The 23,821-nt window shown below is 46.3% G+C and overlaps 1 protein-coding gene across 1 annotated transcript in view; it reads left to right on the forward strand.

The window, feature by feature from the left end:
* PRKCH (protein kinase C eta) overlaps positions 1-22,365 on the forward strand; it is a 173,204-nt gene extending 150,839 nt beyond the window's left edge. The window contains exons 13-14 of the mRNA XM_053243651.1: positions 12,736-12,879; positions 20,432-22,365. Of these exons, the coding sequence (XP_053099626.1) occupies positions 12,736-12,879; positions 20,432-20,578 (291 nt within the window). The 3' untranslated portion in view covers positions 20,579-22,365. The remainder of the gene's footprint in view (positions 1-12,735; positions 12,880-20,431) is intronic.
* The last annotated feature ends 1,456 nt before the right edge of the window (positions 22,366-23,821 follow it).

The following is a 23,821-nucleotide window of genomic DNA, read 5'->3' on the forward strand; positions in this document are numbered from 1 at the left end:
CTAGTCTGGAAAGTGTGCTGTATTGGCTATGCAAGCAATGCTCATCCTGAGAGGGGACTGAAAAAGTGGCCTTTGGGAACCAGTGAAGGGTTTCTGCCCAGCAGATATTCTTGTGTGGAGCTCAGTTGCTTGCTTCTTAACAGGAAAACACAGGAAAGAGACTGATGCAGTCTGTGGTTTGCAGAGTCAGACTGCAGAGTTTTCACAGACGCACAAGGAGAGCAACGTCTGTGCTCTGAGCAAAGGCACGGCCTGGTGCTTCTGACGCAAGCTTTCACCACAGAGTTCATTTCCTGAATTTAGGGGATCTCAAGGGCCTTCCTGCAGGCGCTGCTGGGATTATGAACCCAGGAGGTACTCCAAATCACACCTAGCCAACAGAGGCCTTCTTCATATAATCTTGAGATGTATCTCTGTCTCTCTGAAGACAGGTTGTGCCTCACTAACCTCTGCACATCATGATAGAGCACAGTGGTATCTGTAGCGTACGTTGCCTTTGCACGAACATTGTCATAAACACAGGACATTATGACACTACAGAATTAGTTTGTGAATCATCACTCCCTTCCTCCAGGAAACGATAGTTCTGTATAAGGGTCAGGAGGATTGCCCAGAGATCTCTTAACAGAGACTTCTGACTACAGTCGTAAGTCTCTTGAGGGGAAACCAAAACAGTTATCAACACAGGGTCTAATTCTGTAGCGCAGATCTGTCCATTAAAGAAGGGGTTCCCAACCCTTTTCAAGAATTGTACCCTTCCTATCACAAGACTTCAGCTCAGGGACCCAGCTCAGAAAGTGTGTGTGTGTTTGTATGTGCGCATGTGCACACAAATTATGAGACCGGCTGCTGCAGTCACTGGCTTATATCCAGACTAAGTTACTCCTGAGTACTCCCATTGAAAGTAATGGGACCAGTTTATTTGTCCTATTAATTTCAATGGGAGTACTCGGTGCTAATTTTCTGAAGCCTGCCAATCAGGCTGAGGGGAGGGATATGCTGAACTTCAAACACGTAGCCAGCCAATCAGGAGCAAAGTCTTCACTTTCCTCCCTCCCCTTCTGCAGTGAGCACATTGCTGAGGACGGATCAGCTTCAACCCAGCAATCCTCAGAGTGGGGAACAAATTGGGGAGGCACAAGGGCTCTGAGGGCTTCTTCTGTGAGCCCTCCAAAGAAGCCCTAGGGTTACTAGTACCCCCTGTTAGGAACTCTTGCCTTAAAGCAATCTGAGCAAAACAGTTCATGACCACAAACACATTCACCTTTAAAGTGTTGTGGATAATAAGAGTGCTTCTTCCTATCGTGATTGCAAAGTTGATGCTTGAAGGGTAAGGGCACGGGTGAGAGAGCAGGAGTGGCCAATCTCAGACTTTCCAGCTGTGGTCAGGCTACAACTGCTGTTGCTATTAGGGGTGTGCAATTCGGTGATTCGGTTCGGGACCCAAACCGAATCACCCCTGTTCTGTTTTGTGCCCGAATATGGGCCACCCGAATCACCCTTGATTCGGTTCGGATTCGGATTTAATCCGAATCCGAATCTGAATCAATTCGGGGGGTAAAAAGGGGCTCAGGGGCAAAATTTTGGGGTGGGGTGGTAGTGCCCAATGGGTGGAGTCTACCACCCCAATTTCAGGGGGATTAGGCAGAGGCCTGATTTTTGGGGAATTTTTGAAGTTTTGGTGTCTTTGGGGCAGATTGGGGGCAGAAAGTGGATCTGCCCCCAAAGGAGTGGGGTGGGCTGGTAGATAGTGCCTAATGGGTGGAGGCTACCACCCGTCCCCAATTTCAGAGTGATTGGGCAGAGGGGTGAATTTTGGTGAATTCTGAGGTTTGTCTTCATAAGGTGAAGTGTGCTAAATTGATTACTTCCTCATATTCATAGTAATTGAGAGTGTGAAAAAGTGAAAGTGGGGTCATAAGAGTTGTCTAATTGAAAAAAAATCTCATTTGCTATGATAGAATGAGAATTCACACCTCAGAAAAAACTTCTGAGGTGTGAATTCTCATTCTATCATAGCAAATGAGATTTTTTCAATTAGACAACTCTCATGACCCCACTTTCACTTTTTCACACTTACTATGAATATGAGGAAGTAATCAATTTAGCACACTTCACCTTATGAAGACAAACCTCAGAATTCACCAAAATTCACCCCCTGCCCAATCACTCTGAAATTGGGGACGGGTGGTAGCCTCCACCCATTAGGCACTATCTACCAGCCCACCCCACTCCTTTGGGGCAGATCCACTTTCTGCCCCCAATCTGCCCCAAAGACACCAAAACTTCAAATATTCCCAAAAAATCAGGCCTCTGCCCAATCCCCCTGAAATTGGGGTGGTAGCCTCCACCCATTAGGCACTACCACTCCATCCCACTATTCTGCCCCAGTCCCCACTTTCTGCCCCAATCTGCCCCAAAGACATGAAAACTTCAGAAATTCCCCAAAAATCAGCCCTTTGCCCAATCCCCCTGAAATTGGGGTGGTAGCCTGCACCCATTAGGCACTACCACCCCACCCCACTATTTTTGCCCGGATCCCATGCTATGCCCCCGAACTGCCCCAAAGTCACTAAAACTTCAAAAAATCCCCCCAAATCAACCATGAACTGAATCACCTGAATTTTTCATGCCCGAAATTCGGGTGATTCGGCTCGGGCCCGAAAAATATCGGGGGACATCGGGGTGATTCGGTTCGGCCCCAAATCACCCAAAATTGCTCATTTCGGGCACAGATTGTTCTGTGCCCGAATTTTTTTGCACATCCCTAGTTGCTATTATTGCCGCTGGGGAAGCGGAGGGTTGTATTCCAGCAACATCTGGGGACCCAAGCTGGAGAACCCCTGCCTTAGACATCCCACTGGAGCAACAGATGCTTGAGCAGTGATGGTCAGACAGCTTCCATAATGGGGAGGAAATGGAGTTCCAGCATCCAAGCCATTCTAGATGGGGAGTGGCCGGGGCAAGGTTAGACCAACCAGGCCTGTTTCCCTCTTTGCTGGTGGAAGGAAAAATGCATCATTTCAGCTGATTTTTTAAAATTGAACCTGCTGCTAGGCAGAAGGAAGTCTGCTAGGCACAGCAGAAGGTCCTGAAAGAGTCCCAGGATCTAGAAACAGTGTTTGTTTTGGTACCCTCACCTAATAGTCCAAGGGGTCAGGGTTTGGGGTGTTTGTGATTAAAGCGTTAGTTCAGTGCTTCCCAACCTTTTCTTTTATATAGACTGCTACATTGTCATCGAAAGCTTTTGTGGACCAAAACATTTAACAACATCGAGGCTGTTCTCACGAGTTGCCAAGACCAGGCTAGGGCAGCCAAGCCTAGGTTGGGCTGCCCCTGAGAACCACCGGAAGCCCCAGGGCTCCCAGCAGTGCCTCGGCAGCGAACCAGCCTAGGGAGCCTGCCTCTTAAACGAGGTTTAAGGGAGCAAACACTCCCTTAAACCTGTTTACCTGGCCGTGTGCAGCGCCGGCTGCAACACTGATGGACCTTTGCCCATCGCTGGGGGGGGGGTACCCTCAATGCACTGTGCACTGCCACAGTGCATTGTGGGATTTCCAGAGGTCGGGATGATGCATCCTGGCCCCCATGCCGTTGCCAGTGGCGTATCGGGGGGAAACGGCGCCCAGGGCAAGCTCTGGCCCTGAAATGGCGCCCCCCTGGCCCCCACATATGAATGAATGAACTGCGCAGGCACGCCTGCGCAGTTAGGAAGCGACGCTGGGCCAGAAGGCAGGCTCGGCGTCGCTCTGCCTGCACTCGCAGGCGATCCGCCGCTGCCACTCAGGCCGCGCTACAGCTCGCCGCCAGCCACCAGCCACCGCCGCGCTTGGCAGGTGACCCGCCGCCCACCGCCGCCCGCCCGCCGCCACACTCGGCGGGCGATCCAGGGGGGGTGGGGGGAAGCCACTTTTTGGCGCCCCCTCCACATGACCCGCCGGGGTGGCGCCCAGGGCACGTGCCCTTCCTGCCCCTCCTATCATTACGCCCCTGGCCGTCGCACTGCCCGGGGCAGCAGCTGAGCGTTGGGGCGCACAATCTGCATGCCCAGCAACATCCTGATGATTGGAGAGAAGGTGGTCTTCCTCCCCTCCCACCCTCTCAAACAGTCATGTGAATGGGCCTATTACCTATGGTTGGCAGGAGTCAAACTCATATATCAAGTGGTATTTAAAATGTAGCTATTTCTAATCATGTATTATGCTCATGCACAAACCTATTGCACTCATCACTGTACATTTACCTGCAGCAGGCTGACCAGTGGGGAAAAGATCACACTTCCCTAATGGGAAGACTGAAAATGGAGGCAGTTTCTCGCAACTCCCCCCTTCCTTCAGCTCAATTCCCGCCAAGAAATTTCCTCCTGAGGGTTAGGAAGAGACCGTCCAGAGCAGAATGGCATGTGGCACAGGATGTGGCATAAGGGACATACGGGATTATATTGTGATTTCATTATCTTTGTTTTCTCCCCATGGACCACCTGCAGTACCCTCACAGACCACCAGTGGTCCGCAGGCCACAGGTTGGGAACTACGGCTTTAAATTGGTTTAAAGACTGCAGCCTAGCTGGATCTGGGAGGAAAGGAATTTGGCCACCTGAATGAATTATGCAAATTAAGCACACTTGCATATGTTCTATTTCCATAATGTATTTTGCCTTGACTTGTTGCAGAGAGGGGCAAAGCAATAAAATCCCACTCCACTGTGACCACTGGAAATCTTATCCAGGATGCATGTTGGCTTCTGAGAACTTCACCAGGCTTTCTCTGCCCACCTCAAACCTATCTTTGCCGTCAGAAGGGCTAGACACAGCAGCAAACAGAAATCCACCTGACTTCCTGATCCTTCTCCTTACCTAGCCTCTGAGTCACCCAAGAAGGGTGAGAAGGGAAACACCCTGGCCCAGTGATTCTGCTGGCCTACTTTCCTTTGACAATAGAATAGGTCTTTCTGAATAGAGACATGTGACCAATAGTGATCTTATAACTGTCACTGACTGCATCACATTTATAATTAAGCCTGTGACGCAGCCAGCAGTCGTTTGGGCAGCCGATCCAGCCTCTCGGGGCTGCCTTTTGATTGTCTGTGGGGAGAGTGGGCTAAGCCCGCTCTCCCCACAGACCCGGAAGAAGCTCTTCTCACCAATCGTGAGAAGAGCGTCGGTATCGGTAGATAATTGGGAAGTATGACTTTATTTCGCACAAACACACCCACAAACTCTTCAAAATCTATAATAGATGCACTGCCCCTCCTCTAAGACGTTATGTGCATCGCGACATCAATAGCGCGACATCAATAGCAGAGTCTTATTTTCATCCTCAAAAGAGCCCTACAAGGTAGACTGGGCTGAGAGATTAACAGCTTGTCCAAGCCTTCATGGCTGAACAGGAAGCTTCATGGTGGAACAGTAGGGATGTGTGAATCGATTCGGGTACAAAATGATTTGTACCCAAATCTACCTGTTTGGGGCGATTCGTGGACAAAACAAATCACACCTTTGCTAGCTGGCCAGATTCAGGCCCAAAACAAATTGCTCAGATTTCAGACCTGAAAGATTTGTAGATTCAGATCTCCATTTTGTGTCAGGAAAGGTTTTTGAAAATCCCGCCCTCCCAAGCTTCAGAGTGGTGATTTACAGTGTGCAACAATTGGCTGGTGATCCCCCGGGGGGTGGTGATCCCCCGCTTCCAGATTGGCTTGTTTCCATTCAAACCTTGTGTTGCCAGGGTGACTGGCCCCGCATTGTCTAGAGGAAGGGTCAAAGAGGGGACAAGGAGCTGTGCTTTGCCTTGCCTTGCCTTGCTTGCCTGCGGCCTGGAGTGGATTCTGTGCTAGCTAGCTATTTATTTATTTATTTATTTATTTATTTATTTATTTATTTTTATACCACCCAAAACTTGCGTCTCTGGGCAGTTCACAACCAGATAAAAACAAAGATAAAACGTTAGTTCAAAACAAAACAAAATTTAAAACACAGCAATTTAAAAACAATTTTAAAACCAATATTCTAAAAACAACATTAAAACAATTAAAACAATATCAGTTAAAAGCCTGGTTGAACAGATGCGTCTTTAAAGACTTCTTAAAAATCGTCAAAGATGGGGAGACTCTTATTTCACTAGGGAGCGCATTCAAAAGCCTCGGGGAAGCCACAGAGAAGGCCCGTCCCTGAGTAGCCACCAGTCGAGCTGGTGGCAAAAGCAGACGGACCTCTCCTGATGATCTCAGTGGGCGGTGGGGTTCATGACAAAGAAGATGTTCTCTTAAATACCCAGGGCCCAAGCTGTTTAGGGCTTTATAGGTTATGACCAGCACCTTGTATTTTGCCTGGAAACATATCGGCAGCCAGTGTAACTCCTTCAATATGTTTTTCCTGCTTTCCTTATTGAGGAAAAGCGGTGGTTTTTTTCCACCCTGCTGCTGAGAGAATCACTGTCTGTGCCTGCTGTCTGTACAAATCGATTTGGGCACAAAATGATTTTTACCTGAATCTACCTGTTTTGGGAGATTTATTTATTTATTTATTTATTTATTTGATTTATATACCGCCCTTCCGAAATGGCTCAGGGCGGTTCACAATTAAAACAACTTATAAAACAGTAAAAAGCTAAAACAAATTAAAACAATAAAACAGCTAACAATTTAAAACATTTTAAAACAAAAATAAAACATTATCCCCAGACCCCAGCTCAAGAAAACGTAGACTCAGTATAGAGGAAAAGGGCCACAACTTTGTTAACTATTACACACAGCATGGCAGACTGGAACACCAGGTGATTAATCACCCTTAAAGAAAGAAATTTGTGGACAAAACAAATTGCTCCTGTGGTAGCTGGCCAGATTTCAACCCAAAACAAATCATGGGTGATTCAATTCAGGTACAAATTGAATCGAAAAAATCAATTCGTGCACATCCCTATTGAACAGAGATTTGAACCCAGGTCCAACACTCAATCTGCTACAGCCACTGGCAAATGAACAAGGAACAGGAATTTTCCTCTCTCCCCCCCCCTTTAATAATCAGAGCAAAATTGCTTACTCCAGTCCAGAGGCTTACAGAAGGAAATCTTAATTAGAGTAATTGCTCTGTTTAACTATTCTCTCTTTGTTTAAGAACAAATTGAGGTGGTTGGTGGGGGTGGGGGAGATCCCTTTCCCTCAGTTTGATTTCTTTAGAGAGAATTCCTCTCCTGTTCTTTCAGGCCATCCATTTAATGAGCCTTTCTGTTGGATGCCTCCAGTTTTATTTATTTACAAGAGCAGTTAAATTGTAGGTTCTTGCTCATCTAGTTCATTACTCCGTTGCTTTTGATGCCAGGAATTTATTGTACTTTGCTAACCACAGAAAGCAAAACAGTGGTTTAATTCCTCTCTTTGGGAAATCTTTGCAAGACACCATGCGACTTAATTATGTCTTTCCAAGGCACATGGGCAGAGAAATGTCAGGCACTAACTAGACCTCCAGTAGCCAGAAATGTTGTAGCAAGAATGACAGGGACGTCAATAGGGGGTGGCCTATGGGACACACCCCTCCAATGAGTGGCTTACAGCCCCAAATCTCATCTCAATGAATGGGGAGGCAGGCAGTCACCTCTGCTGCTCCTGCTCCAGCAGCAACGGTCACTTCTCGTCTCTACGCCCATTCACACATTATGTTCAACACTCACATAATGTGTGTACAGTGTACACAGGTACACATCTGTAGACAGATGCAGCCATTCACATTATGTTTAACACAGCTTTGGAAGTACATTTCTTATCTGTACCATGCATTTGGAGGGCTGGTATCTAGATTAACTTTTAAAATGAACCCAGGTACAGTCATTCACACAAACACGTGTATGAGTGTACAGACATCTGTGCACTCGTACAGCATAAAATCTGAATCAGGTTTCTGTCTCCTAAAATGTGCTGTGTGGGGGACAAAAGATGCTCTAGTCTCCCAATACAGCCATTGAAGCTCTTCTCATGATCCGTGAGAAGAGCTTCCGGCAGGTCTGCGGGGAGAGCGGGCCACTCTCTGAAGACTGTTTTGTCTCGATGGGTATTTGGCATGTGGTAAATTGCCTCTTGGACTGTTTCATAGTAAGTAAGTAAGTAAGTTTGTCTCAGCTCCCCCGGCCTATATGCTTCTTTAGAATTTAAAGCCCTATAGAGCTGGGAATCTGTTTACCTCAAGGACCACCTGCTTCACTGTGAACTTGCTTGGCCCTTCAGGCCCTGCTCTCTGGTCCAACATTGACCAAAGTGTGGTTGGCAGCTACCAGAGCAGGGCCTATGTGGTGGTGGCACCGCACCTCTGGAAAACCCTCTGTAGGGAGGTTAGGCAAACTTTGTTTCCTGCATTTAAGTGAAAGTTGAAGGTCTTTCTATTCCTGAAAAACATTAGCTCTGATCAAACTTGATTTTATGCTGCCGTTTATTCTGCTACTATGGTGCGTCTTTATTGCTGTGTATGTTGTTGTTTAAAATTTGGGTCTTTTGACACATTGGAACATTTGAATGAAAAGCAGGATATAAATCAGGGGTGGGGAACCTTGGCCCTCCAGCTGTTTTTGAACTACAACTCCCACCATCCCCAGCCTAATTGTGGCTGGGGTTGGTGGGAGTTGTAGTTCAAAAACAGCTGGAGGGCCAAGGTCCCCCACCCCTGCTATAAACACAGGAAAGGTCTCGCATGCTGACTTCTGCAGATTAAGCTGATGTTGAATGGAACCTTGTCCAGGAATCGAGTAGGCCAGAACCTTTTTCTTTTTTTCTTTTTATCAGCCAGGGGTTCCCAACCAGTGGTACTCCAGATGTTGCTGAACTACAACTCCCATCATCCTCAGTTTATTGGGGCTGGGGGTAATGGCTGTTGTAGTTCAGCAACATCTGGAGTACTGCAGGTTGAGAACCCCTGTGCCTGGCAGTTGTCAAACCTCCCTTCCAGTGTTCAGGCTAATGAGGGCAAAGGCATTTGGGATGACTGACAAGCAGTCACTCCAGTGAATCAGTTTGTTGTGGCTGGGGATGATGGGAACGGTAGTTCAACAGCAGTTGTGGAGTGATGGTTGCCTTCCCCTGCACTAGGACCTTGTTAATAGTAGTAGAACCTGACTGCTGGACAGGTCTGAGAGAGGCACACACATACCCATTGATCCATTTATAGTTTTTATGCATGTATTTTATAGTTTTTAAATTAGATTTGTTTCATATTTTTAGCTTAATGCTTTTACTGTCATTTTATTGTATGTTTTTTTAACTTTAGTAAACCACCTTGGGGTTGTTTTTAATGAAAGGCGGTATATAAATTCAATAAATAATAAATAAATACCTGGTGCCTTCCTTCTCAAGAGCAACTCCCAGTTCTGATCTGGGGCCCAGAACTCTTCAACCAGGGATTATCAAGTTCTATAATGGGCATGATCCAGCAGTAAGAGCTTCACAGAGATAGCACCCTTCCTTGGACAGCCTGTGGTCATTGATTGGTTTGCATGTGGAGGGGGTCTTGACTGAGGACCAGATAGGGACATAGGAAGCTAGCATATACTGCCATATATAATGTTATTGTAAACTGCCCAGAGACGAAAGTTTGGGGCGGTGTAAAAATTTGATAAATAAATAAATAAATTTGATGGATAGATAGATAGATAGATAGATAGATAGATAGATAGATAGAGAGTCAGACCATTGGTCCATCTAGCTCATTATTGTCTACACAGACTGGCAGTGGCTTCTCCAAGGTTGCAGGCAGGAATCTCTCTCAGCCCTATCTTGGAGATGCTGCCAGGGAGGGAACTGGGAACCTTCTGCTCTTCCCAGAGCAGCTCCATCCCCTGAGGGGAATCTCTTCCAGTGCTCACACTTCTAGTCTCCCATTCATAGGCAACCAGGGCGGACCCTGCTTAGCTAAGGGGACAAGTCATGCTTGCTATCACAAGACCAGCTCTCCTCTCCTGAAACTCAAGAGTCAGCTTGACAGCAGCACTTTGCTTTTCCAGAGTGAACCTAAAACAGGATTCTAAAAAGAAATTCTCTGTGAAATGCGCATCGAGGTGCATCACATCTGCAGTTCCTTCCTGATGAGCAAACATTTTGTACCCCACCCTGGTTAAAATTCTTTAGGAGCCCTGGTGGGGCCAGATAAAATCACTTCAGGGCCAGGGCAGCTGCCCTTTGGGAACCTTCTCGGGCCTTCTTCCTTCTCCTAGTTTTCTGTGGCATCTTTTTCTACCAGAACCACAGCTTGGAAGTCTGGCTACCGTTTTTTCGGCTGTGGTTTAGGAAAATGCCCTTTTGGTACAACAGCTGCAGCTTGAAACACCAGAGACTGGCTGGCAGCCACTTTTATAAAGGAGGCTTTATCCCCGCAGCTATAAATGCTAGGGCCTACGTGCACCGCCAACTCTCTCTCTCTGTCATCGTGGAAACCAAGGGTATATGGTACTAGAAGTGACTGTGTGCGCCTTGATGTGCACATGGCATTCCTGCGCATGGACATCCATTCTGTGGAGAGGGCAGCTCTGCGCACCCACAAGGATGAGTGCTAGCATGGGCATCCAGGAGGGGCAAGAAGGGACAGTTGCCCCCCTGGATTGAGCTAGTCCCATTGAATTCAATGGGATTTCTCCCAGGTAAATGGATCTAGGATTGCAGCCTTCCCCTTGCCCCACCCCGGCATGAAAGATCACCTCATCTAACCTACTCCGTGTCACCCCTGCTAACTGAGGAAAGAGGTGCCTTTTAAAGAGGTGGTTCTCTTAAATTTAGCAAGGGGAGAGCAACTGTCCTCATCCAACCCCAGCACAGCATCCTCCCAGTGGCTGTTGCTGGGGTCTACCTTGTGTTCCTTTTTAGACTGTGAGCCATTTTGGGAGAGGGAACCCTCTTTGTTATTATTTATTGTTCTATGTAAACCACTTGGAGAGCTTCCGTTGAAAAGCAGTGTATAAATATCCGTTGTTGTAGTAGTAGTAGTAAGTAGTAGTAATATTATTTATTTATTTATTTATTTATTTAACATATTTCTATGCCACCCAAACTCACATCTCTGGACGGTTTACAACAGAAAGGTTAACACATTAATTATAACAAAATAAATGATAACAGAAAAGATTGACACATTACGACCATTTAAAATTTTAAAATATCTTAAAACAACGTTAAAACTATTAAAACACTATTTAATTAAAAGCCTGGGTGAACAGATGTGTCTTTAAAGACTTTTTAAAAGTTGTCAGAGATGGGGAGGCTCTTATTTCACCAGGGAGCGCATTCCAAAGCTTTGGGGCAGCGGCGGCGAAGGCCCGCCCCCGAGTAGCCACCAGACGAGCGGTGGCAAATGCAGACGGACCTCTCCTGATAATCTCAATGGGCGGTGGGCTTCATAACGAAGAAGTCGTTCTCTTAAATACCCAGGGCCTTAGCTGTTTAGAGCTTTGTAGATTATAACCAGCACCTTGTATTTTGCCCGGAAACTTATCGGCAGCCAGTGTAGCTCTTTCAATACAGAAGTAACATGATCTCTCTGAGATGACCCAGAGACCAACCTGGCTGCCTCATTCTGGACCAACTGTAGTTTCCACACTACATACAAGGGCAGCTCCACATAGAGCACATTGCAGTAATCCAGTCTGGAGGTTACCAGCATATGTACCACTGTCCTGAGGTCATTTATCTCAAGAAATGGACGCAGCTGACATATCTGAAAGGAGGCACTTCTGGCCACTGCCTCAACCTGAGACACCAGAGAGAGGCTTGGATCCAGAAGCACCCCCAGACTGTGTACTAGGGGTGTGCACGAACCGGTCCGGAGGCCATGTTGGAGGCCTCCGAACCGGCTTGGAGCCAGACCGGTCCGGCAGTCCGGCACCGAGAGGGGTGTCTCCCTTTAAGGGCGGGGGGGTAGAACTTACCCCTCCCGCCACTCTTCCCCCTCCGGCGCTGTAGTTTAAAGCGAAGATTTTGGGGTGGCAGCGTTCCTCGCTACCGCCCCTGCCCCCGTCATCGCTTGTTAACTCTGTAATCACAGCACGCATGTGCGCGTGGCAGCGCACATGCACCCGTCGCCACCATGCGCGCGCCACCTACGTCACATGCAGCGTGCGCGTGTGCGTGATGTAGGTGGCGCGCGCGCCGCCACGCACACATGCGTGCTGCGATTACAGAGACTTAACAAGCGACGGCGGGGGCAGGGGCAGCAGCGAGGAACGCTGCCGCCCCAAAATCTTCGCTTTAAACTACAGCGCCGGAGGGGGAAGAGCGGTGGGAGGGGTAAGTTCTACCCCCCCCACCCTTAAAGGGAGACACCCCCCCTCTGTGCTGGTCCAGACCGGTCCGGACCATGCACATCCTTACTGTGTACCTGTTCCTTCCGAGGAAGAGTTTCCCCATCCAGAACAGGCAGATCAAACTCATCTCCTGAGTTTCGACCCTGCACAATGAGTACCTCCGTCTTATCTGGATTCAGTCTCAGTTGTTATTGTACTAATTGTACTAGTAGTTGTTATTGTTGCTGTTGTTCTGCATGCCTACACTACAAGTTTAAAGCAGTCGTGGCTTTCCTAAGAGCAAACCAGAAAACAGTAGTTTCCAGGAGGAAATCATTGCAGTTTAACAAGTCTGAGTTTTTTAGTTTTGTAGCATAAATGTGCCAATTCTTTGAGACTGGGGGAATGCTAAAAGAAACTGGCAACACTGTATGCAGCTGAGATGATCACTCACTTCCTTGCTAATTTTTCCTTTCTTTTCCAGTTCATGACAAAGAACCCCAAAATGCGCTTAGGCAGTAGTGCCTTCGGTGGGGAGAATGCTATCCTTCTGCACCCATACTTTAAGGAACTGGATTGGGACCTGCTGAACCAACGCCAGATAGAGCCCCCTTTCCGGCCTCGAATTGTAAGTGTCTAGAATGCTGCTACCATTTCTCTGTGCATACACAACACTCAGGCTACATCTAGGCTACAGGCATTTGCTGGAACCAAGGCTTTGCATGGTTTTTTTTGCAAATCAGTTCCAAACTAGATGTGACTTCAGTCATGCCACTGGCTCTGACGTTCTTGCTTTTTCTTATATGACTAGAACATGTGAGGTGGGGGCAATCTGGATCAGGACTGTGATGTGGGGAGATTTTAAGCCTGTTCTCCCTGCCATGCTCCCATCTGGATTGCCTTCAGTCTGTATCAAGGTTTAACGAGGCCAGAAGACAGCAGTGGCGACGGGAATTGTTGCACCAGCAAAAGGCTGTGCCAGCTGAAGGTGTTATATAGCCAGCAAGAGTTCTACCCCATCTTGAATCTTCAAGTCAACCCTAATCTAAAGAAGGTACCTGGGCTGGCCTCCTCTTCCTCCTGAGTAGGTCCATCAGGAGGGAGTCCCCAAGCAAGCAGGTGAGCATTCCACCTTCAGAGCTGGAGCTCAGGGCTGGCTCAGTGTCATCTGCATTCCTGGGGACTTGAGGTGATGAAGAAAGTTCTAAGGATAGGATTTGCTGGGGGCACTGCGTCTCCAGAGCTCTGAAGCTCCTCCAACGAAGCAGCTGCAGGAGGGATGACAAGCTCTGGGTGATCAGAACCTGTTGGCTCTAAGGGGCTCTTGTTGAGGCTGGGAGTCCCAGTTGGGGTATCCTCATCCTCCCCCTCCTCTCAATCAGTCTTTCTTATGGTCTTAGACCGGCATAAAGTAAAAGGAGCATATAACAGGTGGAATTAACAGCAATTAAAAGCAGTTTAAAATGATAGAGCCTATGCCTATTAGCATAAAGACTGTGAGGTTACTATGAAATTACTATAAGATTGCTGTAAGGCTAAAAACTGTGGGTGACTGTAAAGGAACTGTAAAATTGCTGAAGAATAGCATGAGAACTATTGAGTCACAATAGGGCTAAAATCTAGAGGGTGCTGTTAAATGTTACATGCTATAAAATTGCTGCAATGCTAGAATCTGTAAAACAATGAATATAAAATATTAAAAGATAAACTGAAATAGGAATAGAGGTAGGGCTGAATAACTGAGGAATTAGTTCTTGCTAGTGGTCAGAGCCCAGCAAATTCTGCATGCTTCCGCACAGGACCTGGCTGCAATGTGAGTTATAGAGGGATTATAGTATGAAAGTAATAGGGAGATTTAGGATTGGCCTGAGCATATTGGCAACCTGACAAGTAGCTGGATAATAAGGGCATTACGTATGTCTCTATAGATTAGGCAGTGAAGGAGGACATGCTCAATAGTTTCAGTTTGCTGTGAGTTGCAGGGGTACAGATGTTCCAGGAAAGGGATCTTCCTGTCTCTTCCTTCAAGGACAGCCGAGGCAAGGGCATCACAGCAAACCAGAGTAAAGGCCCTTCTGTGATTAGGTACCTCTAGCTGTGTGAGGTATCCAGCAGGTGTAGTTATGTACCTTAGACTTCCAGAGAGAAGAAAGTGTGGGGACCTATCTAAGTCAGTTTGGTCTTTCTTTATCAATTATGCACTGTTTGATAAGTGTTCTGGCCTGCTGGTAACCCAGGGAAATTACGTAAGAAGGGGAGAGTCCCAGTAAGGCTAGTCTCCCAGATAGAGATTGCTTCCATGTGGATTGGAAGCCATCCACCAATGTTGAGGGGACTAGGCCCATTAGGAGGAGGGATAGTCTCAGCCAGTAGTTGAGTATGGACAGCCAGACTCTGGCCTCCACTTTCACCAGGCCTGCTTCCAATCATAGACCAATGCTAGAGACACAATGGGGGACTTGCAGCAGGGCTCTTAGGAATTTGGATTAGACGGGCTCTAGAAGGGCAAAGTTGGAAAAGGGGCCTAGCTGGGAAGAAGTTGTGCCATCAGCTTCAAATTGCCTAAGAGGTGTGGGCCCCCATTTGATCAGAAGAATTTTTGGATGGCAGTGGTGCTTCTCTAGGCATTTGGGGCAACATAGCTGCCCTAGGCCTTCCTAGGTGTGGAAGAAATGTGGAAGACTACCCCCAGGTATTTGAAGCATGAGACCTGGTCGCTGTCATTCCTGTTTATATGCCAAGAGTGTGTCCTTGGTCTCTTAGCAAAGACCATGATTTTGGTTTTATGATAATGGGTTTTCAGAAGGTCTTCCTTGCAGTATTGGGCGAGGGCCCTCCGTGCTCTTTTGAATCCTATGGGGGTTCTTGAGAGGATTGCCACATCATCAGCATAGGGCAGGGTGGAGATATGTTTATCTGTCCACTTCAGAGTGTGGAAGTCAGGGTTGTTTAGGTGAGACACTATGTCGTTTATATAAAAGTTGAACAGGACAGGAGCAAGTATGCAATCTTGTTTGGCGCCCTTATGGGTTACCTAACTTTCAGGGATGTGTCATCATTCAAAGTACAAATGAGAAATAGCAGGCATTGGTCAATCGAGGAAGCTTATAGTTTCCCCCACCATGTGGGTCATAAGAAGGAGTCAAAAGCGGCTGCATACAGGGAGACTAAGTTGTGAATGCAACTCAGTATTTGTCAATTAGGTGCTGAAGTACAAGGCACTGGTCAATTGTGGACTGACTCTCCCTGAATCCAGCCTGCTCCTCTGCCAGGATGTTTTCTTGTTCCAGCCAGTCCCTTAGTTTTCAGTATAGATGTCAGGCATAGGGTTTGCTGACTGTGCTGAGCAGGCTGATCGGTCCATAATTGGCTGGGTTGTCCTTCCTGCCTTTTTTGAAGACGGGAACCATGACTGTGAGCCCCAAGTCCTTAGGGATACATCTGTGGATGGATGTGAACAGCACAGCCAGAATGGGAGCCCACCATGCTGTTGTTTTTGATAAGCTCAGAGGGAATTAGGTCATTGCCAGGAGCCTTCCCAGGTCTTAGCTGGGTGATCAGGTCCATGATCTCAGCTGGCACCACCAGTGGCCAGGAAAGCAAGTCCTCTGCATCTTGCTGAGGGGATGCATGGTCCACCTCTTCACCTTTGTACAGTTCATAGAAGCGCTTTTCCCAGACCTCCGGTGAGATGAAGCTGTCCAGGTGTGCCAGGCTGTTGTTAGGGTGATCCGTGGTGTTGCACAAGAATAGGGCTGAGTCTTCGGTTCTGACTGCTTGAATAAGGTGTGACCAAGCGGCTTTCGTGGCATCTCTTTTTGTATGTGTTTGAGTAGTTATTTATATTGCCTCTTCTGCTTGAGGAGGTCCTGTGCCGTTACTAGACTTGTCATGGCCTTGTAGGTGTTGTAGGGGTGAGGGAGGGTTCTCTGTGCCCAGGGCCGTAAATTTGTTCTTGGTAAGGAGAGTAAAGATCGTACTCACGGATCAATTGGTGGGAAGGTAGGAGTCAATCCTCATCTGTTTCCCTGCCTTGGCTAGTTAGTTGTTTGGGCTATTCTTATTTTCTCTCTTTATGCTTTTACTTGTCATGGTTAAGGTTTGTGTAGTTTCTGCTTGGGAATTTGAGCTCCAATGAAGTCCAGCTTTAAGGCAGGAGCACATGAATAGTGCTGCTAGCTATTCGCCATCTTGGCCCCTCCTTTAGGAGGGCCTCCTCTGGGTTGGAGTCCAGGTGAATCCTGACACCTCTCCACTCCCATGTGTGCTAGTTACATAAGAAGAAGCAATCATGCCAGCGGGGGCATATCTAGGGTGGGGCAGGCAGGGCACATGCCCTGGGCGCCACTTGCAGGGGGGGCGCCATTTTGTAAAATTAATTTTTTTTTAATTGGCTCCCGAAAACAAAATGGCCACCGTGCATGCTCAAATGGCCTCTGTGAGGCCCTAGGTCATGCCAGGCCTTGCAGAAGCCATTTGAGCATGTGCTGTGGCCATTTTGTTTTCAATGGCCTTTTTTTAAAAAAAGATTGTTTTTAAAAATGGCCACTGCATATGCTCAAATGGTCGCTGCAAGGCCCTAGAGGCCAGCGGGGGGAAGGGGAACCTTTGCAGACCCCCCCCCCCACAGCCTTTAGGAAGCCCCTCAAAGGAGCTACAGGTAAAAAAAATTTAAAAATTAATATAAGACACTGTACACATATTCAGATTGGCACTATGTACAGAGAACCAGGGCTTGTGAATACTGAGCTGAAGCTTATGAGCTAGATTGTATTCATTTGCTCTTACTTTGCTTCCTGTGATAAGTGAGTTAAATGTGATGTCTTAATAATATGGCTATTAATGGTGAGTTTGTCTTTGAATCAGTGTGAAATCCTTAGTATTAAGGCCCACTGGGAGTTTCTTGCTCTTTCTCTCATTTTAACTGTCTTTCTGAAATACTAGAATATATTCCAAGCAGGGACACAGTTTACTCTGCATATCCTTTAATTATTTTCAGAGTATCTGGGAAAAGTCAAATTCTCCATTTATTTTTAAAACTTATATAATGGTGATGCTACAATGCATAGTAGAGAATTAGACAGGCACTTCTGTTTAGTTTTCCAAGTACACCTCCACATAGTATTTGGGTATTTCATGAGCCACAGCATACTGAAATTTGTAGTTTTCCAGCATTTTTTGGTCTGGCTACATCCACTGCTAAATAATTTTTGAAATATTAAAAGATTAACGAGCCTGACTTGTATTTTTGAGCTGATATGGTAAACTTATCTGATAGATGGGTGTCAGATGCTTGGACAGGGGGCGCAATTTCAGTGTTTGCCCTAGGCGCTATTTTCCCTAGGTACGCCTCTGCATGCCAGGGTCATTGACGTGACCTAGTTTGGCCCTACATTTGCAGCTGTGATAGCTACTTCTGAAAAACTAAAGGTCCCATTGTCAGGACTGGAGTTTGCAATGGATCTTGAACCTGGGAGACGAGAAGCCAGATTGTGCGCTTCCACCCAGCTCTGGCCAAAAGAAGGAACTGCAGGTCACACCAACAAAGGAGTTTCTTTACAGCAGTTGGCCAAGGGAGGTCAGATGGTACTCCATGAGCCCGGCAAAGACTTCCAAGTCAGCTTATTTGCTGATCTGAGTAACTAGGAGCCTCTGCTCTTGTTGATAGTTTCCCCACTCTCAGCTGAACATGAACTGGGGCTGACACCCATGAAAAGTGAACAAATAAATACCACAAGAGAAAAGTGGTCTATAATATCTTAAATATATAAATTAAAAATGAGCATAAATATGTAACATTTCCCCAGCTCTTTTGATTTCTAGCAACATTTTTGAAAGTCTGGCCCATTATGTCCTTGACCTTTGTACAAAAGAGATAACCATCCATTTCCACAGAGGAAACCTTGGAGGTGATTTTAGCCAATGTCTTGGTATTGTCGTTTCTTCTGCAATTTTTCTAAAGGTCAACTGTGGCCTGATGCTCTGTAGAGCTCCAGAGAGCATTTATAATGTTTCTACTTTTTGAAAGTTTGCTTTTGCAAAGCTTAAAACATGGAGCAGGGGGTGGGGAGTAAATAAAGCTCTAAACCAAACTTCTTCTGCAATTTGTGTGTGGAGCCAAGAATCTTGAAGGGACTTCGGGGTAAGTTTGGCTGGTGTGTGAACACACACACATACACACTCTTCTGAAGGAGATTTGGGGTAGAAGCCCTGTCTGTAAAGTTAGTTAGTTAGTTAGTTAGTTAGTTAACTTACCTGGGAAAAGGTTCTTTTCTTTTCGTACTTGTGAATCTTGTTAAGGGTCGAATGTTGCTTGTTTCATAAACACTGAGGGTTGAATTGCACATTATGATTAATGTGCTATTAAGTGGCAGGCTTAATATAAACCGCCCAGAGACACAAGTTTTGGGCGGTATAGAAATATTTTAAATAAATACATATTTATTTATATATTAAATTTTTATATATTATATATAAATTATATATAAATTATAAATTAAAATTTATATATTAAAATATTAAAATTAATATTACATATTAAAAATGCCTTTTGTTCCCCCAAATCAGCCCAGTGGGTTGCAGACGTGCAGTTCAGACTGTTCAGTTCAGACAGTTCAGACTGTGACCGCACCATGTGGGGATGGGAACTCTAACACAGCACCACTTTGGGAGCAAGGAAGAGTTCACTCCCACAACTGTAAACCTGGGGGTGGGGTTGTTGCCAAGTGGAAGAGCATCAGCTTTGTTTGAAGACGGTCCCAGCTTCAATCTTCGGCAGCTAGGGCTGAGAAAGAAGCCTGCCTGAAGCCCTGGAGAGCCATTGCCAACACTGAGCTAGATGGACCAATGGCCTGACTCAGTATAAAGTAGTCTCCTATGTTAACTCTTCCCTCCCCAAATAGTGTCTGAAAGTCCGAACAGTTCTCCAGTTTTCACTTTCTAAGAAACCCTCATTCAGCCCTATGGATTTTTGGCTAGCTCTGGAAAACCAGTGCAGATTTATTTATTTTTTTAACATTTCTATCCCACTCTTCCTCCAGGGAGCCCAGAGCGGTGTACTACATACTTAAGTTTCTTTTTCATAACAACCTTGTGAAGTAGGTTTGGCTGAGAGAGAAGTGACTGGCCCAGAGTCACCCAGCTAGTCTCATGGCTGAATGGGGATTTGAACTCAGGTCTCCCCGGTCCTAGTCCAGCACTCTAACCACTAAGATATAGCATCTTGGGCTTTTTAGTTTAGGGGGAAAAGCAACTAAGGGGAGACATAATAGAGGTCTAGTGGAGCCACCTAATGGCACAGCAGGGAAGTAACTTGCCTAGGGAGCAAGAGGTTGCTGGTTTGAATCCCTGCTGGTATGTTTCCCAGACAATGGGAAACTCCTATATCGGGCAGCAGCGATATAGAAAGATGCTGAAAGGCATCATCTCATACTGTGCAGGAGGAGGCAATGGTAAACCCCTCCTGTAGTCTACCAAAGAAAAAACCACATGGCCCTGTGGTTGCCAGGAGTTGGCACCGACACAATGGCACAACTTTACTTTACTTTAATAAAGATCTAGAAAATAATGCATGGTGTGGAGAGAGTGGATAGAGAGACATTTTTCTTCCTCTCTCATAACACTAGAACCAAGGGTCATCCCAGGAAACTGATTGCCAGGAATCTGATTGCCAATCTAGGAATGAGAAAAAGGAAGGACGTTTTCACATAGCACCTAAGTCACCTATGGACTTCTCTTCCACCAACCTGGATGGCTTTAAAAGGGGCTTCAGCAAATTCACAGAGGATAAGTCTATCAATGGCTACTGGTCTGATGGCTATAGGTCATCTCCAGCTTCAGAGGCAATTTACCTCTGAATACCAGTTGCAGGGGAGCAACAGCAGGAGAGAGGGCATGCCTTTGCCTCTTGCCTGTGGGCTTCTCAGGGGCATCCGGTGTGGGCCACTGTGTAAAACAGAATGATGGACTAGATAGGCCTTGGGACTGATCCAGCAGGGCTGTTCTTATGTTCTTACATTTCACTCAGGATAATAATGGAAGCAAAAAAGAAAAGAAAAAGCAATAGCAGCACCTAATGTTGATTGCACACCACTTTGCATATTTTTAAAAAAGAAAAAGCAGCCTAACAGTGTCTTAAATAAAACAAGTAATCATATGTATTTTATGTTTGTGTTGGACAGAAATCAAAAGAAGATGTGAGCAACTTTGATCCCGAATTCTTAAAAGAAGAGCCGATTCTAACTCCTATTGAAGACGGAATTCTTTCCATGATCAACCAAGAGGAATTTAGAAACTTTTCTTATACAGACCCAGAGTTGGAATCATAACCACTTCTGGGGAAAACATTGCAACTGGTCCCTCCACCCGAGGGGGAAGAACTGCATTTTAGGATTTCTTGGAAATGTGTTCATGGGAATGTCCAACAGGCAGGCTGATATTACTCATCAAAAGCAAGAGGAGCACAAATAATTTAATGCAGAAGTGTGGAGTCTGCCTTGGAATTTTTGAAGCATCAAGGACAAATATTTATAGCAAGGCAACAAATCCACTTTTGTAAATGGATGATGTGGAAAAGAGGAATTAATTTGGACTTGTTGGCTTGGGACAGCTGCTGAAAGTTAAATTTTGCAGTGAGTCTGAGGAGTTGCTGGAAGGATGAAACCAGCCTTGAGCCAAACGGATCTTTAGGCAGCACTGACGTCTCTGGAATGCACCTTCAGGAAACAGGGAAGCCAAGGAGGCAGTGCCCACTGAGGAGGCTGGACTGTTATCAGGGAAACGTTATACATGGTGCCACTTTGCTTGGAAAACATATATACATTTCCCCCTCCCTATTGGCAAGTGAGCATCTTTGAAACTTGCTGGGCTTCCATTTGGAAATACTTCATGTAAATCTAACAGAAGCCAAAAATAAAAAATAGTATAGACAAGGAATCTGTTCAACGTAGAGGCCCCAATCCATCCCTAGTTGTGCTTTGTTGTGTGCAGCTTCTGGCCACAGATGTGTTGGGATCATTCATGTCTGGATGTGTCATGCATCCACTCATTAAATGTGCACATACATCAGGTGTGTGCGTGTGTGTGTGTGTGTGTGTGTGTGTGTGTGTGTGTGTGTGTGTGAGAGAGAGAGAGAGAGAGCGAGAGAGAGAGAGAGAGAGAGAGAGAGAGAGAGAGAGAGAGAGAGAGAGAGCGCACTGTAAGATATTCCCACTAGGGGATGGAGCTGCTCTGGGAAGAGCAGAAGGTTCCAAGTTCTCTCCCTGGCTTCTCCAAGATAGGGCTGAGAGAGGTTCCTGCCTGCAACCTTGGAGAAGCCGCTGTCAGTCTGTGAAGACAATACTGAGCTAGATAGACCAAGGGTCTGACTCAGTATATGGCAGCTTCCTATGTTCCTATGAGAGAGAGAGAGAGATAGAGAGAGATCGCTCTTCCTTGCTGGATTGGAGTGCAAGTCTTTCAGAACTGATTCCATCCACCTGCTACCTCTGTGTGTTAGGATAAACTAGACAGGTAAAAAAATGCATCATCGCATTTCCATTGCTTAAAAAAAATGGATTACAGCCACAGGATCTCCCAGTCTGAATAAGACCATGTTGAAGGGGGGATTTAACCTCTTTGCCCTGTACCATTGCACACAAAAATCACTCTCCAAGCTGCTCTTTGCCCTTGGAAGGGGAAAAAATGGGTTCAAATAATAGTAATAGCTAGGGCAAATATCAGTTTTATGGATATCGTGGGGGTGATTTTCTCCAGGAAAAGAGTTGAAACCATCTCCCCTATGGTAGCAATCCAGCTGAAATGTTCTTAAACACAGTTTAAAGAAACAGAAATGAGAGAATGCATTTTGTATCTCATCTAGTTTGAGCCTTGCTATTTGTGAGATGAGGCAAACTTTATTTCCTGCATTTTGTGAAATGCTGAGATGACCTAGGACTTGTTTCTTCTTTTCTTTTTTCTCCTCCCTCCACCTTTTTTCTTTTTTGCATTCTCGTTGCTCCTTCCCTGTTTTAAACTGAATGTGTACAACTGTCTCTGCCTTTTACCTCAATTGGATTTTACTCTGAGTCTCTTTACCAAAACTGATATTCTACTGAGGGCTCCAATTGCTTATTAAAAAAAAGTGTAATCTCAGAAGGGTTGTAGTTCAGTTTTTTCACCACTAACACTTGAGGGGCAACAGCAGGCTGGCTCATACACCGAACTGTGAATCTGTGCAGTGTTTGGCACACGGTGAGCTGGTCATGTGACCTCACCACCATGCTTATAGCCCAAGCCTTCATCTCATGGACAGAAAAGGAAACTTCACGAAACCGGCTTCCTTTGTTTCTTTGAAGCCAGATGCACAGTGTTCCCTCTAACAGGGATTCCCAGATGTTATTGACTACAACTTCCAGAATCCCCAAGCAAAAGCCAGCTCGTGCTTTCCAAGAATAACTCACCCTTTTTCATTACTTCTTTTCTGGCAAATTGGGAAAGAGGTGGGTTATCCACAGAAAAAGAGAGCTGGCCAGTAGGTGGCGCTACAGAAATCGTACAAGGTCCCTGATGACTTGCTGGAAAAAGTCTGTGGGAGTGTGTGGAAGTCTGTGGGAGTGTGTGGAAGTCTGTGGGAGTGTGTGGAAGATAAGCGTTCACTTAAAACTTGCACACAAGCTCTTCACAATACACAGTTTATTGCCATCTGGAAAGGGCCCTTGACTTCCACCAATCCCAGCCTTGGATTCTAATTCATGTGCAGGTGGAAGTGCTACTGCAGAAAGTAATTCCGAGCCAAATGGCAGTGGGTCCTGGTCATGCCGACAGAGAGATCCTCTCTGCATCACCTTCCTTGATGATGTAGCCAGCTGGGGTCGAGAGGTCGTCCTGTGCTAGCAAGCATGAATTGTCCCCTTGGCTAAACAGGGTTTGCCTTGGTTTGCATTTGGATAGGTGACTACAAGTGAACACTGTCTGCTGTAAGGCATGGGGCTTTCACGCAGTGGTAAAGCATCTGTTTTGCATGCAGAAGGTCCCTGGCATCTCCAGGTGGGGCTGGCAGAGATTCCTGCCTGAAACACTGGAGAGCCGGTGCTAGTCCATGTAGACAATACAAAGCTAGGTGGACCAGTGGTCTGATGCAGTATTAGGCAGCTCCCTATTTTGCTAGAGTTTTTGCCACTTCATCTGCTGTTTGTGCAAACCTGCCAACATATCACCTGAATGGGAAAATAGGGACATAAGAACAAACCTGCTGGATCAGGCTCAAGGCCCATCTAGTCCAGCATCCTGTTTCACACAGTGAACCACCAGATGCCACTGGAAGCCTACAGGCAAGAGTTGAGGACATGCCCTCTCTCCTGCTGTCAGTCCCCTGCAACTGGTCCTCAGAGGCATCCTGCCTTTGAGGCTGGAGGTGGCCTGTAGCCCTCCGACTAGTAGCCGTTGATAGACCTCTCCTCCATTAAGTGATCCAAACCCCTCTTAAAGCCATCCAAGTTGTTGGCTGTCACCACATCTCGTGGCAGAGAATTCCACAAGTTGATTATGCATTGTGTGAAAAAATACTTCAGTTTGCTGGTCCTAAATTTCCC

The sequence above is a fragment of the Hemicordylus capensis genome, chromosome 1 (assembly GCF_027244095.1).
Source record: "Hemicordylus capensis ecotype Gifberg chromosome 1, rHemCap1.1.pri, whole genome shotgun sequence".
Lineage (NCBI taxonomy): Eukaryota > Metazoa > Chordata > Lepidosauria > Squamata > Cordylidae > Hemicordylus > Hemicordylus capensis.